General features: G+C 36.5%; 7 protein-coding genes and 1 non-coding gene across 13 annotated transcripts in view; 5 read left to right on the top strand and 3 right to left on the bottom strand.

The window, feature by feature from the left end:
• Nucleotides 1-99: 99 nt before the first annotated feature.
• Rpl7a (ribosomal protein L7A) lies at nucleotides 100-2,054 on the top strand. The gene is made up of 6 exons (NM_001159854.1): nucleotides 100-155; nucleotides 639-753; nucleotides 945-1,094; nucleotides 1,175-1,395; nucleotides 1,485-1,607; nucleotides 1,804-2,054. Exons 1-6 carry the CDS (start codon nucleotides 141-143, stop codon nucleotides 1,984-1,986), a joined length of 807 nt encoding a protein of 268 aa, NP_001153326.1. The 5' UTR covers nucleotides 100-140; the 3' UTR covers nucleotides 1,987-2,054.
• LOC100115385 (vacuolar protein sorting-associated protein 53 homolog) lies at nucleotides 2,045-5,791 on the bottom strand. The gene is made up of 13 exons (XM_001600074.6): nucleotides 5,548-5,791; nucleotides 5,026-5,426; nucleotides 4,827-4,947; nucleotides 4,612-4,748; nucleotides 4,075-4,537; nucleotides 3,637-3,989; nucleotides 3,400-3,555; nucleotides 3,205-3,330; nucleotides 3,050-3,128; nucleotides 2,835-2,983; nucleotides 2,591-2,756; nucleotides 2,376-2,522; nucleotides 2,045-2,305 (listed from the first exon to the last, which is right to left on the bottom strand). The coding sequence occupies exons 1-13, from the start codon at nucleotides 5,632-5,634 to the stop codon at nucleotides 2,144-2,146; spliced, it is 2,547 nt and encodes an 848-aa protein (XP_001600124.2). The 5' UTR covers nucleotides 5,635-5,791; the 3' UTR covers nucleotides 2,045-2,143.
• Nucleotides 5,357-7,452, top strand: LOC100115419 (gem-associated protein 2). The gene is made up of 5 exons (XM_001600097.6): nucleotides 5,357-6,244; nucleotides 6,334-6,418; nucleotides 6,491-6,649; nucleotides 6,722-7,012; nucleotides 7,261-7,452. The coding sequence occupies exons 1-5, from the start codon at nucleotides 6,138-6,140 to the stop codon at nucleotides 7,351-7,353; spliced, it is 735 nt and encodes a 244-aa protein (XP_001600147.1). The 5' UTR covers nucleotides 5,357-6,137; the 3' UTR covers nucleotides 7,354-7,452.
• Nucleotides 6,678-8,998, bottom strand: LOC100114877 (ubiquitin-like protein 4A). Its single transcript, XM_001600044.6, has 3 exons — nucleotides 8,270-8,998; nucleotides 8,078-8,183; nucleotides 6,678-7,879 (listed from the first exon to the last, which is right to left on the bottom strand). The coding sequence occupies exons 1-3, from the start codon at nucleotides 8,315-8,317 to the stop codon at nucleotides 7,605-7,607; spliced, it is 429 nt and encodes a 142-aa protein (XP_001600094.1). The 5' UTR covers nucleotides 8,318-8,998; the 3' UTR covers nucleotides 6,678-7,604.
• LOC100115451 (26S proteasome non-ATPase regulatory subunit 8) lies at nucleotides 8,083-10,041 on the top strand. The gene is made up of 3 exons (XM_008215983.4): nucleotides 8,083-8,736; nucleotides 9,107-9,176; nucleotides 9,252-10,041. The coding sequence occupies exons 1-3, from the start codon at nucleotides 8,629-8,631 to the stop codon at nucleotides 9,869-9,871; spliced, it is 798 nt and encodes a 265-aa protein (XP_008214205.1). The 5' UTR covers nucleotides 8,083-8,628; the 3' UTR covers nucleotides 9,872-10,041.
• Nucleotides 10,042-10,401: 360 nt separating this feature from the next.
• Nucleotides 10,402-13,643, top strand: LOC100115483 (tRNA-dihydrouridine(47) synthase [NAD(P)(+)]-like). The gene is made up of 6 exons (XM_031925003.2): nucleotides 10,402-10,562; nucleotides 10,746-11,304; nucleotides 11,393-12,085; nucleotides 12,164-12,531; nucleotides 12,622-12,750; nucleotides 12,834-13,643. The coding sequence occupies exons 1-6, from the start codon at nucleotides 10,471-10,473 to the stop codon at nucleotides 12,904-12,906; spliced, it is 1,914 nt and encodes a 637-aa protein (XP_031780863.1). The 5' UTR covers nucleotides 10,402-10,470; the 3' UTR covers nucleotides 12,907-13,643.
• Nucleotides 12,934-16,044, bottom strand: part of LOC100679753 — a 27,988-nt gene continuing 24,877 nt past the window's right edge. For 2 of the 6 annotated variants that reach the window (XM_031925096.2, XM_031925095.2), the window contains exons 2-4: nucleotides 14,248-14,538; nucleotides 13,704-13,859; nucleotides 12,934-13,300 (exon numbers count right to left, since the gene is read on the bottom strand). In XM_031925096.2, the coding sequence (XP_031780956.1) occupies nucleotides 13,133-13,300; nucleotides 13,704-13,859; nucleotides 14,248-14,538 (615 nt within the window). In that variant the 3' untranslated portion in view covers nucleotides 12,934-13,132. Of the gene's footprint in view, nucleotides 13,301-13,703; nucleotides 13,860-14,247; nucleotides 14,539-14,804; nucleotides 15,346-15,561; nucleotides 15,943-16,044 lie in introns of those variants that run through there. The other 4 variants (XR_004345154.1, XM_031925098.2, XR_004345157.1 and 1 more) reach the window with 4 other exon arrangements.
• TRNAG-GCC lies at nucleotides 15,937-16,007 on the top strand. Its single transcript has one exon. It is a non-coding gene; the product is annotated as a tRNA-Gly (tRNA).

The following is a 16,044-nucleotide window of genomic DNA, read 5'->3' as shown; positions in this document are numbered from 1 at the left end:
CGATTGGCCAAGTCGCGCCGGACGTTTCGCTCTCGTGCAAACCGCTCCACAAGCCACGGGCGGAAGAGGCTTTTTCGGGCAACGTGCTCTCGCTCTTTTCTCTCGGCGCTTCTCCGGGTGATAGTTACTTGGCCGAAAAAATGGTGCAGAAGAAGGTAATTTTGGCGAACACTTGCTAATGTTATTGTTGTACTTAAAGAAGCGCTTGATGATTTTCTACTGGATGAATTTCCAAGGTTCGGGAAATAGTTGACGAAGCGCGAGAAACAATTAAAGATTCGCGTTGCACTTAACCTCGAAAGCAAAACGTGATCCAGCGACTGGGAAACTTTGGAGTCGCGTACTGTTTACATATTACGTTATTTTGGGGTTAAAAGACTTTGCAAAGAGCTATAATTATGCGGACTAATTGTTTCGACTGTTGTATAAATTCCGCGATTCTGGGTTGGAGTGTATCTACAATGATTTTTTCAACAATAATGGCCTCTTAGGTAGACAATGCTTTCACTCTGTACTCATGCCATGTTGTTCTTTGAGATGTATGGGTGGTTGCTCCATTGCATTAACGAATGTTTAATCAGGTAAAAACAAGAATTAATTCGATGTACTGATGTTTTGAATTTTTATTTGTTTTGTAGCCTAAGAAGAAGGTAGGAAAGAAGGTGGCAGCCGCCCCTTTGGCTGTCAAGAAAGTCGAGCCCAAGAAGCAGACTAACCCGCTTTTTGAGAAGCGCACCCGTAACTTTGGCATTGGTAAGTGCCTGAAATTGTTGTCATTTAAATTTTCACTAAATTTTATTTTAAAATGATGAAGATTATAGAGCCAATCCAATGATTGCTTGTGATATATTTTATATTTTACCTGATGTCCTAGCAACTTAAATATTATTATGTTTTGCCATTTATGCGCAAATCAAACTACAATTATTTCTTTATAATTATAGGCCAGGATATTCAGCCTGACAGAGACCTTAGCCGTTTTGTCAAATGGCCCAAATACATTCGTATCCAGAGGCAAAAGGCTGTCCTTTCCAAGAGATTGAAGGTCCCCCCACCAATCAACCAGTTCACCCAGACCCTTGACAAACAGACCGGTAAGAAAAAGCAAAATCATATTTGAAACAATGATTTCTAACTTAACTGAATTTTGATGAGAAATTTTATGTTATTATAGCTACCCAGCTGTTCAAAATCTTGGAAAAGTACAGGCCAGAAACTGCTGCTGCCAAGAAGCTGAGGCTGAAGGCCAGAGCAGAGGAAAAAGTAGCCAAGAAGGAAGACACCCCCACCAAGAGGCCTAACACCATCCGAAGTGGAAGCAACACTGTTACAACTCTTGTTGAACAGAAGAAGGCTCAGTTGGTTGTCATCGCTCACGATGTTGACCCCATTGAGGTAAAATTTTGTTGGCCTAAGTAAAATAAAGTGAAAAATAAATACCATTTGTTTTTAGCTAATGTAATCATTAAATTTGTTTTCTTCAGGTTGTCCTATTTTTGCCTGCTCTCTGCCGCAAGATGGGTGTACCATACTGCATCATCAAGGGAAAGGCCCGTCTAGGACGTCTCGTGAGGAGGAAAACGTGCAGCGCTGTTGCTCTGACCCAGGTACTGTATTTAAGATTGTTAAAAATTATTTTCCAACAGTACATAATTCATTGATTAAATGATGAAGAATATAGAGCCAATCCAATGACTGTTTGTGATATATTCTATTTCCACCTGATTTTCTTAAACATAAAGATGTGGTGTGAAACCAAAATGATGAATTGAACAAAATATTAATTAATTATGTATATTACAGGTTGACTCTGGAGATAGGGCTAACTTCACCAAGGTCGTCGAGGCCATCAAAACCAACTTCAACGACCGTCACGACGAGATCAGGCGTCACTGGGGAGGTGGTCTTCTTGGTAGCAAGTCTGCTGCTAGGATAGCTAAGTTGGAGAAGGCGAAGGCGAAGGAACTTGCCCAGAAGCAAGGTTAATTTTAAGTTGTCTGTGATTTTTATTCCAAAATTGACATCATTAATAAAAAGCAGACAATTCTTGTAAACTTTGCGTTGTATTTTTTATATTAATTACAACCTTAATACATGTAGGCTTATAAAATAACTGTACAATTTTCGACTTTTTTCATTAGTCTTACATTCTCTTTTTAATCAATTTTTCCAACTTCTTTATTCTTCCTGCCTCGTGTTCTGGGCTCTCTTGCGTAACGCTACTTCTGAGTTCGGCTGAGGTGTCAATACTCAATCGTTGTTTAAATTCTTCTACTAATTGCACTTGTTCCGTTTTTCTCAAGCCCTGAAATAAAATGCATATTGTTTGATTCGTCATCTAAAAACGCATATATTTACTTGAAAATTTTGCCTACCTTCATGTCTAGTATTTTTTGGAATTCTGGTATCTTAAGATCAGGTAACAACTTTCTACACTGTTCTGCAAAACCACTTGGAGATTCGGTTGGTGACATAACAATTTTAAGTATCATTTCGGCAGTCGTCATGCCTTTAATTACGACCTGTAATGAAAAGATTGTTATAAGAAAATTAAATTCTTTTGTTATAAAGTAATAACCGAGGTGATTACCTTAGTATAAGTAGCTGGTGCCTTTCTTTGAATTTGACAACCTGTTGATGGAAGATCCAATAGGGCAGTTTTCAACATGTGAACATCCAACAACAATTGTTCAGCTCCCACTGTGCTTAAAGGCTTGCATTTGAATATTTGTTGAGTTAATTTAGGAATGAAGGAGCTGTAAAATAAAATAATTTTTTAGATGGAAAGCGGAAAAAATTCCCTAAAGGTTTGGTGAAAAATAACGTATCAGTACCTAACGAATTTGACGCAAAGTTGCGTAAAATATTTCCTGCAAGAAGCTAATTGATCCCTAATAGAAGGTACAGTTTGACGAAGATGCGAAACTATCGTACTAACGTAACCGCTTTGATCCCCCACACTTTCGATGGTACTCCATTGCATCTGTTGCAGTAGAAAAAATAATTATTTGCATGTTTATAATATAAAGCATTAATAAAAGAAGTATACCTTTATCATGGCATTTAAAGCAGGTTCACATGCTAATTCCAAATCTTGAACAAGCAGTTGGATACAATTCGATATTACCCTGTACAATAAATATATTATATACATATAGTAGCGTAAAAAATATATTGTAACACTAAAAATAGTTAATAATTTACCCATGGAAGATATCCTGTTCTTGAGACAAATTAATCTTGTCAGCATAGATCTTATCAGTTTTTAATCGAAGTTTCTCTTCCAATTGTTGCGTTGTCTCGAGACAATACTCGGCGGTCGTCAAGATACTGCAAACGAATAATCAAAATTATTTTCATACAAGTTTAAATTATTTATGTATCAAAATAAGCACTAACCAACAGATACGAGCTTGCTCCTCTTTGCTAAATCTGCTGCCGCTCTCGCCTTCCTTTAAGAAACTTTGAAAATTCTGGATAAAACCCGAAGTCGACAAATCTCTAAATTCTCGTGTAATACTGCTTACGCTTGATCCAATACTGGCCCCGCCAATTCTAAAATTGAAAACATACTTTAATCCCTTGCTGTATTTAAATCCTTTGCAATATCAATGTCCAAATAATCTGTATAAATACTTCGGCAAATTATTCTGTAGAATTTTCACCGCATATTCGCGCAGATACTTCTGGAACGTCTCAGCCAGGCTGAGCATGATTGATCCGGAACTAAGCTGCGTGCACTGGAGCATGCACTTTTTATAGGAGACAAAGAGATCGGCACAGGAAGATAGTACACTGCTTGGGCCCTCGTTTCCTTCGTAGGCTCCGGCACCCGGTGGGTGAGCCTTGCAGTCCGCCACGAATTTCTCGATGAGCTCGGATAAATTTCTGTCGAGGCTCTCGATGTAGATATACAAATAGGACTCGAAGCACTTGCCGATCAAATTGGCGAACGGCGATGCCATTGGTTTCTCCGGCTCCACCTGGGACTAAATATCGCAATTAATTTGACGCCTCTAAGTATTTATAGTAGCTAGTTTAGTCAAAATAAAAGAAGCCGTTATTAAAATTCACCTTCTCCGTGGTTTCTGTCTCGAAAGGATTACCCGGAGCATTAGCATCCCCCGTGGCGACAGCTATAGCTCCAGCAGTAGCTCCGGTAGCTTGCTTTTTCTCTTGCTTGTTCTGGTCCTCCAAGGTAACACCGAGGAATCTTTTCGACAACAGATTCTCGAAGTTCGTAGTCTTTTGAATAGCCTGTAACAGTAGCTTGACGTCGATCTCCGGTGTTCTCTTATGCATCAACTTGGACAGATCTTCGCGAGTGATATGACAAAATTGGACGGCGATGCGTTCGGAGACCTCCCAGTCTTGAGGAAATATGCTGGCGAACTTTGACTCGAAATCTAGCAGATGTTTCTTTATCCAAGCATAGCGCCTATCAATCTTGTCCAGCCATGCAAAGTCCTGGTTTTCATCAAACAGATGGGTGTACTCTTGGAGTTGCATCGAGACAAACCAGGTGAGGAGTTCCTTTCTGGTGGAGATTACATTTTAGTGCATGAATTGACATTCATGATTATTCTGTAAGTTTAAGCAGTATAAACCTACTTGACTTTAGGATCTAAAACAGAGAGAACTAGACAGCCTTCTGTCAGTTGAGCAAAATGCTTAGGATTTTGCCCAGAAAAAGCTTCCTTGAAGTCTGTTGTTATCTGATTAGCTAGTTCTACATGGATTTGCTGCACCTATGAATTAAGATATTGTACTATTAGTTTTAGTCGATTTCACATATCACTTAATCATTGTACATAATCAAAATTTACTTGATCAGATAATTCTTTTATCTGTGGTATGTCCATGTAAATGTTGAAATACTGCATAACTTCCATAATAGCTTGAAGCGGCATAATAATTTCTCCATATTGCTTCTTCTTTGTCAAATCTCTGAAAAAAAAATGAATAATATTATTACCACACTGATTTATATACATACAATGAAAGTTACAAATCAAAAGGCCATACTTTAAAGTCTCCACTCCATCAACCAACATATGTAGATGATTGAGGGTAGTTATGGACTGCGTAAGATTTTTTTTGGCAAAGTCAAGCTGTTTAATATCCCTAGTTATCTCCTTTACTGTCTCCTCAGACTGTTCAGCTTTAGCTTTGATGTCTTTGATGTGAACAAACAATTGTCTTATGGACTTTTGAGCTTCTTCTAACGCAGCCTTTCCATCCTGACTGTTGTTGCTTTGATTTCTAACCACAGATCTAATTTCTTTGTCTATGGTCTGAACCTGTTGCTCCATATTATTAATGACATCGTCAATATTAGAGAGTGACTGTTCAGTTGGGAAGAGAGCATTGATATAGTCAACAGGATTGAAATCTGGTTGATCTAGTGGATCGTTACTTGGAAGAACCTATAATTGACACAGTGTTTTCATATCAGTAAATCAATAAAAGTACACAAGCAGTCCATAGTGTTAAAGGTTACGAATTTTTTAAAATATACCAAACAATAACAAAATCTCTGACATTAACCTTTTCTATCACTGCTTGGACACTTGGTGGAAAATTATAAATCATTGATTCTAAATCCTCAAGGATATTCTCCTCAGAAGAAGCCATTTTCGCCAAAATAAAATAACTTAAAAAAGTCTATTAGAAGCTAATTCAGGGACACACGTCGCTCTGATCATCTATAATTAATTTTAACTGCTTGGCATCAATGAGTATTTGCCATCATTCAAATCGGAGCAAATGCTTGTTGCTGTCAACGTCAACTAAACATACGGCATTTCGGAGCACAAGTGTTATGTTCCGGCCAGTTAATATTTAGTGGATATCATAGGTATATTCGCGGATCTGTTGCCAACATGAGTCGTGATTTCTAGTAATATTTTTCGTTCATAATAGAATAGAATTCACTAAGTAGTTGTTACTAGATGTATTTTCATACACGGCACACGCATGTGCACAGTGCATTCTATAGATTGCAGAAGAAAATAAAATATATACTTATACTTATAAAGTATATATGCAAACGGCGTCAACTCAAGTTATATATAGCGGGAAAGAGTTTGGTTATGCGGTGATTTTGTCATTTCGAATCTCAAGAACTTCTATAGAAAATGAATGAACGCTTTAAGGAGCCAGTTCTTTTTGTGGGAGACATCGAAGACGACATTAATTTATCGATGCCACCGGCGACTGGCGAAGAATACATAAAAAGAGTCATGTAGGTTCTTTGTTATTGTTTTGTTGAACTCAAAATACTGTTTTTTTAATATTATCTAAACTTTGTCATCAACTATTTGCTTTTTGTAGACTGGAAGCTCGACAATGCGAGGACGTTGTGTGCGCGAAAATCGATGAAGCCAGGCTCAAAAAGCCAACGCTGAATGTCAAACCAGTTAGTTATTGTCTTTTAAAGATTCAGGAAACGCTACGGTTTTTATTAACTTTTATAAATTTAATTTTATAGTTACCAGAATGCGCCAAAGCGCCAGACTATGTTAGTCCAACGATGGAGTGGCAACATTGTCAATTAGCAGATTTTTCACATTCAAGACTGTACATTGCCCAAATGAGAGAAGAAATTACAAATTGTAACAGAAAAAAAAAACCTATGAAGGATAAACTGGTATGTAAATTAAGTTATTACAATCATATGGTATAGCTTCTTTGAAAAATTTATTATTCGTATTATTTACAGCCAGATGTAAATGATCAAACTAGGTGGATTGATATGTGTACAGCTTCTGAGGAAAAAAAAACCTTATACATTGAACCAACGCTTACAGTAATTCTTTCAATGAACCAGCCAACAATCGAACAAGTCTTGGAGTATCTGGTAGAGTATTTAGAAGAGCAAATTTCTATACAACCACCATTAGGTCGATGGTTATATGCACTTTTATCTGCTTTGGAATTGCCATTAAATCCAGACATGTGTTCATGTTTGAGATCTTTGGCTAGAACGTGTTCAAAAATGAGATCTCAGTTGGTAAGTATTGTATTAACTCTAATTTCAAAAAATTTTTCCAATTCTCGAAAGTCATAAAAATATGTATTCAGTTGTTTTCTTTTTTATTTAATATATAGTGCGGATAATTTAAAAAAAATACATCTTTCTATATAAGTATAAAAGATTTTTATGACTAGTAAAGAGTGCTGTGAAAATTTTATAAAGATTCTCAGAGTAAATAAAATCATGCTAAGTGCTTCATTATCAATTTTTATATAATATTTTAGGCTTCTTCGTGTGCAAATGATGCCATATCATTAAATTTGTTCATTTGCTTAGTAGCAAGATACTTTAGACAATTGGATCTAGCAGATCCATAAATTATTTATTGTCTGTTAATAAACGGTAATATGTTCGTTTTTAATAATATAAATAATTTATGATTAGTAATAAAAATAAATATTTTTATACTTCTAAAATTAATTATTTTTTCCTCTATAATAAATCATCATTAAAATCAGAAAGTGCATCATAAACAAATTGTATTATAAACAAACTCAGGTAGGTAAAGTAGTATTACACTGATTATAACAAAGCAACTTATTAAAAATTAAGTATTGCGAATAATAAATTAGGATAGGCTCTCTTGATCTTGCACCAGTGCTGTCGCTAACCTTTCCAGATCATCAAAACTTAAGAGATTTACTTTGTTTTGAAGATCCTTCATTGTTTCATTCGCTATCGTTAAGGCATCAGCTTCTGAGTAATAATTTCGAAGAACTTTAAGGATTTCTTCTTTAAATAGAAACACTCCATTTTTAGACTCTGTAGCTTGTGGAGTCTTTTTTACAAGATTTATTTTACTCCCATCTTTGATTCCTGGGTAAAAACTAAGTTCTTTATCGTCTGTAATAAAAACAAAATTATAGCAGTAACTATAATAATTATTCAAATTTATATAAACTATAAATTATTAGTTTGTAAAACACCAATCAATTTATAAGGGTATTTACTTAACAAAAATGTTTTTTGCAAATTATTCATTTTAGAATGTGAACAAAGTTGTATGAAAGTAATATGAAGGGATGCTTAAAAATAGATTACCTGAGAGGGATTTGCCTAAAAGTAACAATCTTTGATGAGATACATCTATACCCAAACGTTCTTCGATTTTTTGCTTTACCTGTAGCACAGTATCTGTGGGCAGTACCTGCTCAAATAAAAAGTTTACAAAAATAATTGAAAAGTTCCATTATCATTTTAATTTTCATAAGGATTAACAAAATCAAGACTCACATCAAAGACATGTTCTTCCCCCAATAAAACCTTAACATGGATTTTCATATTTGCTATCTTCTGTTGTACAGTTTTGGTGAAAAATTCTACTAATTAAGCAATTAATCTAAACGGTAATAGAATACGAAAAATAGTCTAAACTCGCTAAATAACATTAGGATAATCTACATTTTTTCTTTAAAAAAGGTTAGAATCCCGATGATTCGACATATACTGTACATCGTGCTGTATACCGAAGTTCGAAACCATTCCGAAATTTGCCGAAAATAGTGAGCTCAGAAAGTGCTCACGACAACTGACGAACTTCACGTCAGATCAGAAGGACTCGGTCAGCGGTCTGCTTTGAAAAACATTCGACAATGGCGGCACTGAAAGAGGTAGTTAATAAAGCTCAAATTTTGAAGCAAGAATGGGCGAAAACACCGTGCAACTTCAATAAATGCGGAGAGCTCTTGAATCAGCTCAAAGTGAGTATGAGGGTTATTTGATTATAGGGACTGTATAGAGAAGAAACTGGGTGCAACATCAAGCTAACCTTACTTTATTGTTGTCAAAACTGTATTGTCATGCTTATCTTTGCGCTTTGAATATTTAAAAGGTTTTTTAAACTAAGTATGGACTCTTAAAATTTTATTATTTTATCGATTTCCTTTATGCAATTACAATGCCATAATGAACTAATTGTATAAGAACACCTAAAAGTATCGCTCTAATACATTTTTTCAAATTTTTCTGTTAGACATAGCCTATATTTATTGGCATTACCAGATCAGAAGCAGCATAAAAGCATTTCCCTAATTGAATATCTTATTAAAAAGTTTGTTTTTATTTTTTCAGATTGCACTTACAAGTTTAACGTTTTTGCCAACAAAGGACACTGCCTCGGAAGAAGAATTGTTGATAGCTCGTAAGTTAAATACACTTATTTGAAAGGTAAAAATCTATTTGATTAATGTAACATAACTATCAATCAATTTTTAAGGCGATGTTCTTGAGATTGGAGCACAATGGAGCATAGCTACTGAAGATATCCCTTCATTTGAGCGTTATATGGCACAACTCAAAAGCTACTACTTTGATTACAAGTCTAGTCTACCAGAATCTGCATACAAATACCAGCTATTAGGACTGAATCTTCTGTTCTTATTGTCACAAAACAGAGTAGCAGAATTCCACACTGAATTGGAGCTTCTACCAGTAGAGTGCATTCAGTCTAACATCTATATCAGACATCCCCTAAGTCTGGAACAGTATTTGATGGAAGGCTCTTATAACAAAATTTTCCTTGCCAAGGGTAATGTACCAGCAGCTTCTTACAACTTCTTCATTGATATTTTGTTAAACACTGTCAGAGATGAAATTGGAGCATGTATGCAAAGTGCTTTTGACAAAATCTCAGTGAAGGATGCTGCTCGCATGCTGAATTTGAATTCAGAAAAAGAAACTCTGCAGTTCTGTAACAAAAAGAAGTGGCATATCTCAAAAGATGGTTACTTTCACTTTGGAACTCCAAATGAAAAGAAAATTGAGGAGCCTATTCCTAGTTCTCAACTGGTGACTTTAGCAATAGATTATGCACGAGAGTTAGAAATGATTGTTTAAAAGGAAAATTTTTGTAATCGTTTGTTAAATATAAAATTATAAGAATATAAACAGGCGTTTTTTGTAAAAATTTGTCATATTGACAAATGATTGCATTGCAATCCTAAAAAAAAAATTGTAATCAATAAAAGAAAATATGGCAAATAAATGCATATTAACTTATAAAAATAACAAAAAAAGTATTATTTTTATAATGCGAGAGTTTTTAACGTTATAAACGATAAACTAATAAACATCGGAATTTAAAAAAACATGTCTAATTTCTAAACAAGTTAAAATCTTAATAACAAGACTACTTGTATTAACCCACAATTTCTTTCAGAAAATTTTAAAACATTAAATTTTAATTTGAATTTTTAATAAAATTTAAATATTAGGTGACAAATGGAAATAATAAAATACCCGTTTGAACAATTATATTTTTCAACCATCAGAATGACCATCATAATGCATGGAATTCGATATTCGAATTCGTAGAAAAAAAAATATATATATATATACATATATATAGGCGCGGCCGGCGATGTGGGGCAGTGAAGCTAACTCGGCCGTGGGGTGGTTTCTGGCTCAATTTGTTTCAGCAAACTAATAGAACAGCAATGACAGACTCCGAGGATCAAAAGAATAATGTTGAAACTAAAAGTGATAAGAAAGATGATAGGCGATCTGGAGTCTGTTTGGTAAAGCCAGAGTGAGTGAATATTTTATTATAATTTGCGTTAACTAGAAATCCCGGCTTTCTAACCTAAAAGACTATTTACAATTTTTACTTGGTAATCGAATTTATATTCCGTGTTTTTATAAAACTAAAATTCTGTTAATTATTAGTAGCATAAATGTTTAATTTCTTTAAGAGTCTGTTTTAATATTATAGATATATAATAGAGGACAGTGTGAGGTCTAATGAGAATGGTACAAATGGAAAGGGAAAAGATACAGAAAAGACTGAAACTGATGCTGATGCAGCTGAGGATGGTGAACCCCCAAAGAAGAAATTCAAGGAAAATAAAAAAGACAAGCCAAGAGGTCAAAATAAAGGCAGATCGGTACCTTTCAAAACTCAACGAGAACACAATCTTTGCCCATGGATAGCAGATCTAACTGTTGAGGAAGTTGAAAAGAAGTGTTCGAATAATAATTGTCATTTTATACATGATCGTGCAGAATATTTGAAAATAAAACCAGATGATATAGGGACTGAGTGCTATGTTTTCGAACTCACAGGAAAATGCCCAAGAGGCGCAGCTTGTAGGATGGGATCTAAACACACAACGCCAGATGGCTTTAATATCATTGACAAAGAGAAATTTGAGGCTTATACAAAACTTCCACCATCCACCAAAAATCAAATCAGTAGAGAACTTTCAGAGAAGTTAAAGAAGTATAAGTATAACTTTGCTAAAGCTGAAAAGATCGCCAAGAAACATAATTGGGTAAGAAAAAAAAATTAATTTGGTTGATGTTATTTATAATAATTCATGTAATAATGTATATACAAAAAACTGAAAATATTTTTTTCAGAAATCAAATGAACTGTTTGATAAGTCAAAATCACAAAACCCTACAAAAACTCCAGAAACTACTCAAATTCCAGATAAATCAGAAACTCCACAAACTCCAGAAAAATCTGACACTTTACAAACTCCAGAGAAGCCTAAAGAGGAAAAAGTTGGACCGATTCTGGACACAGACGAGATCAAACTCCATCCAGACGAAAAGAAAAAGATAGACTGGAAGGATAAGATAATGTTAGCTCCACTGACGACCGTCGGTAATCTTCCATTTCGTAGAATTTGCAAGGAATTTGGCGCGGACATCACCTGCGGTGAGATGGCACTTGCTCCTAGGCTTCTCAAAGGCGTGAGAGAAGAATGGGCTCTCGTCAAACGGCACGAGTCTGAAGACTTGTTTGGTGTGCAGATAGCTGGTAACAATCCTGGTGTACTGACGAGGTGCTGTCAGTTATTAAACGACGAAACTGAGGTGGATTTTGTTGATCTCAATGTTGGATGCCCTATTGATTTGGTGTACAAGCAAGGAGGTGGCTGTGGAATGTTAAACAGGTTGAACATTTTGGAATCTGTAGTAAAATCGGCGACGGAGGTGCTGGACATCCCGTTTACTGTTAAGACAAGGACTGGTGTCTATGCGGATAAACCGATCGCGCATAAGCTGATGTCTAAGTTTAAAGATTGGGGAGCTTCTATGATCAACGTAAGACCAATTTGTATAACGATTTGCAAACAAATATTCACGCATTCATATTACTGATATTGTAACTTTATTTAACAGATTCACGGCAGATCCAGGGAACAGAGATATACCAAACTAGCTGACTGGGATTACATCGAGAAGTGTGCCCAGGTAGCTAGTCCAATCCCTGTCTATGGAACTGGTGATATTCTCTCCTGGGATGACTACCAGCGAGTTCGAAAGACCTACCCAACGGTCCAGGGTGTGAGCATCGCACGTGGTGCTCTGATCAAGCCTTGGATCTTCCAGGAAATAAAGGAACAGAAACTGATTGACATCTCGTCTAATGAGAGATTCGACATCCTCAAGAGGTTTGCCAAGTATGGTCTGGAGCACTGGGGTTCCGACACTAGGGGAGTCGAGACCACCAGGCGATTCATGCTCGAGTGGATATCGTTCCTATATAGGTGCGTACCATAGAATAGAGACATTGAACTTGGCGATTTAGAGCCATTATGCAATAGCGTAATGCGATGTGATGATGCTCTCAACAACAGGTATGTTCCGGTTGGTATCCTGGTCGAGCCGCCCCAGAGGATGAACAACAGACCGCCGTATTACAGAGGTCGTGACGACCTAGAAACGCTTATGGCTAGCTCAAATTGCGCCGATTGGATCAAGCTATCGTAAGTTCACTACCTACTTGATAATCACGGTAATCATTGTATCAGACTTGTTGCGATTGTTAATGAAACCTTTATGTTCACAGGGAAATGCTGCTGGGAAAAGTGCCTGACGGTTTCAACTTCCTCCCCAAGCATAAGGCCAACGCGTGGAAGTAAAAGCCTGTATGCAAATTCAGTGCAAAGTATGTTCGTTCGTATTTTTATTACCAAACGAGGAGAGACAAAAAATAAGAATAAATAATTATTTATATATTACATAAATTACAAATTAACGAATTTAATAATACATTGATCAGTTTAACCGCTTTCTCGTCGCTCGACTACTTTTTCATTTAATACTGGGCTTCTTCGATATAATTGCGTTTCTTCCGCGCGAAGAATGTCAGTAGTGAATGGACACGTCGCCTAGAGAGGAGACAGGCCACATGCAATCGCAGCCGCTGGCCACAACCTTGGTCACCGGCTCCCAGCACTCGCCGTCCCAGCGCCTACGTACCAAAAAGAGCGTGCGACTCCGCTGCACGCAGTGGAAGCTTGGGTGGGCACACTTCTAATTGGAGCAAAGAAACAAGTTTATTTTTAATTAGTTGAAATCGAGTATTTCGGTGTTTAAGAGGCTGACAGATATTTTGGGACAGTCGTTGTATGCGATATAGCTAATTGTTGAAATTTAGTTTGAAAAAATTATTTTTCTCTAAAAACAAGTTCTAAATCTCTGGACGTCTAATCACCTCGGTTACGCGACGTTCGTTTTTTTCTCATTAACTACAAAAGTATTATTATGTTCGTTTGAAAATTATGTAAATATGCATAAAAACATCCAGTAAGAAAAAATCATTTGTATTACTTCAACAGTATGTTTTAATAAAAAAGGACACAGAAGAAATAAAAAAGATAACAATTCCATCAAGCAATGTGAGGCATCAATAAGTATGAATGACTTTGATCGATACCTGCTTGGATGGAGCAGAAGGCTTCACTGGCTCATCGTCCATGAGGGAATAGCTCTTGCAAAACACTTCGTGATAATGCGGAGGCTGGTACTCGTAATTTGGATCGTTCTTCAGATTCACTTTGCGCGTCACCGTTTCACACAAGTTACGATATTCCTTTAGACAAAAGAGATGTTTAATGAAATCAATGTGAGCTAGAAACATACGCTGTTTTTTCGCACTGCATTCAAATAACAAAGTAGTATAAATAGTAATTTTAATTTGGAAATAAAAAAAAAAGAGAAGATGCTGTATTTTTTTTAAAGAGAGGATTACTTCGAACAAATAAATAAATCATTAGCAAAGAATCAGAATCGATTTGAATCGAATTCCATGCAGTAGTAAATGTCATGAAATAATTATTGAAAACTGTCTGCTACTAGGAATCCATCGATCGATCCACAAAAAGCGAATTTATTATTTGCATTACAATGCATTACAATTTCCTTACTGTAACAACTTAATTGAATCAAAAATATGCACTTGTTAATTAAATCACACTTACAGGTAACAAGCTACGATCATTTCTGCTTAATCTCTCTTCTCCATCGGCAGCTTCTTGCTCAAGCTTCTGCTCCTCGTCGTAGACGTCCTCCGGCAGATACGACACGTCTCTCGCATTGCTCTTCACTTTTTGGAGGTCATACTGGACTTGCTGACGCAGCGCATTATAACCATCGTCTTCATGAGGTGGCGGTTGATGTACTTGTTGCTGCTGCCAAGGCAGGTCGTAGATCCTGAAAGAGGAGATGCCTGCACCGCTTGCTTGCCAGCTCAGAAGCAGCAGTTCGCCGATCTGCAATCAGGAGTGTACAAACATTAGCTTATTTTTATTTATTAATTATCGGTATGGAGATTTTATTTTTTCGAAAATTTAAAAAGTTATATATCTATGTTCCAGAGCATCTGTAGTCAAGGATAAAAAAGAACGATGTTTTCAAAATAATGTTCTAACGTCAATCGCTACATTGAGCTTTCAGCAAGTGAGTCAGATTAATTTTGTATCTTTAACCTATCATAGTTTGTACAATTATTATCAACAGAAAGAAAACCATGGACGACCTCTTATTCTGTTAAAACACGTCTTATGCAACGTTGACCAAAAAACTGCTTGAACTTAATGATCGTAGAGCTAAAGATTCAAATTCCTATTTCTCACGATTGCACGCAAGCTCGTCATCTACGTCTAGAAGCAGCTGTGCGGCGGCACTTCAATCACTTGGCCACTAATAGAGAATGAAAAAGAAGTATAAGCGAATAAAAATCACGGCCGCTGGACGTGAAGAGCGAATAACACAGTTCATCGAGTGCAGAATCATCGCTCGGCAAGGTCGCGCGATGAGCTTGCACTATAACGTTACAGAGCTTGCGGTCCATAGATTATTGCTAGTATAATTTGTGTGGCGCGAGGGTCCTGGGATGCATTGTGCTCGAGTGCACCGCATGAGAGCTGCTGCACTGCATGCGGTGCACGAGTTTTCAGAGCTGACGAGTAGACGGTTTTTGTAAGAGTTTTGGTTGAAATTTGCAGAAAGACTTTGATGAGTATTTTGTTTTATTTGTCTGTTACTACTGATGAAAAATGTTGATGGCTATTATGGTTTATATTGTGCTATCTTACAGTTGAACAAACTAAAAGAGTTTATCAAGACAAATCAAAACAAGTTTAACGAAATAACCAATTATATTTTCCAAGGATTTCCAGGCAAGGCATAAATAAAACGGCGAAATAAGATAATTTTAAATGAGTAGATAATTCGTCGGGATTCCCGTATATTCTTTGAATGACGATAGTAACTTTTAATAAGATGAAACATACTTATATGAATATTATGCTTGAATAGCATCAAGTTAAATAATTGAATATGAGTGGATGACATCAGAGTCTGTCAAGACAAATGCATTTAATTTTCTACGGGAAATGTATTATTCTCCAAGCTGAATCTTAGAATCTTTTTCATCAACTTATAAAACCCTGACAAATTCTTTATTGGTTTCTCGAATTTGACGAAACTAAACTCTTCCATGCAGCAGGCCATGCTCTGGACAAGCTTCGTGTATCCACATTATCATGAGAATCGGTCAGTCCAGCCTTTCACCGTCGAACGCTCGCGGATGTCGCTAGTGTCGGCGACTGCCCCACTTCCAAGAATCAAAGGGGTCGGTGGGAGCTCCAAGATCTTAGAAAATATGAGCATCGGTGGTTCAGTGGTAGAATGCTCGCCTGCCACGCGGGCGGCCCGGGTTCGATTCCCGGCCGATGCAATCTTTTGCTCCGATTCACCTCCTCTCCCCCCTATTT

Source organism: Nasonia vitripennis, chromosome 1 (genome assembly GCF_009193385.2).
Source record: "Nasonia vitripennis strain AsymCx chromosome 1, Nvit_psr_1.1, whole genome shotgun sequence".
Taxonomy (NCBI): domain Eukaryota; kingdom Metazoa; phylum Arthropoda; class Insecta; order Hymenoptera; family Pteromalidae; genus Nasonia; species Nasonia vitripennis.
This window is presented reverse-complemented; position numbering and strand designations above follow the sequence as displayed.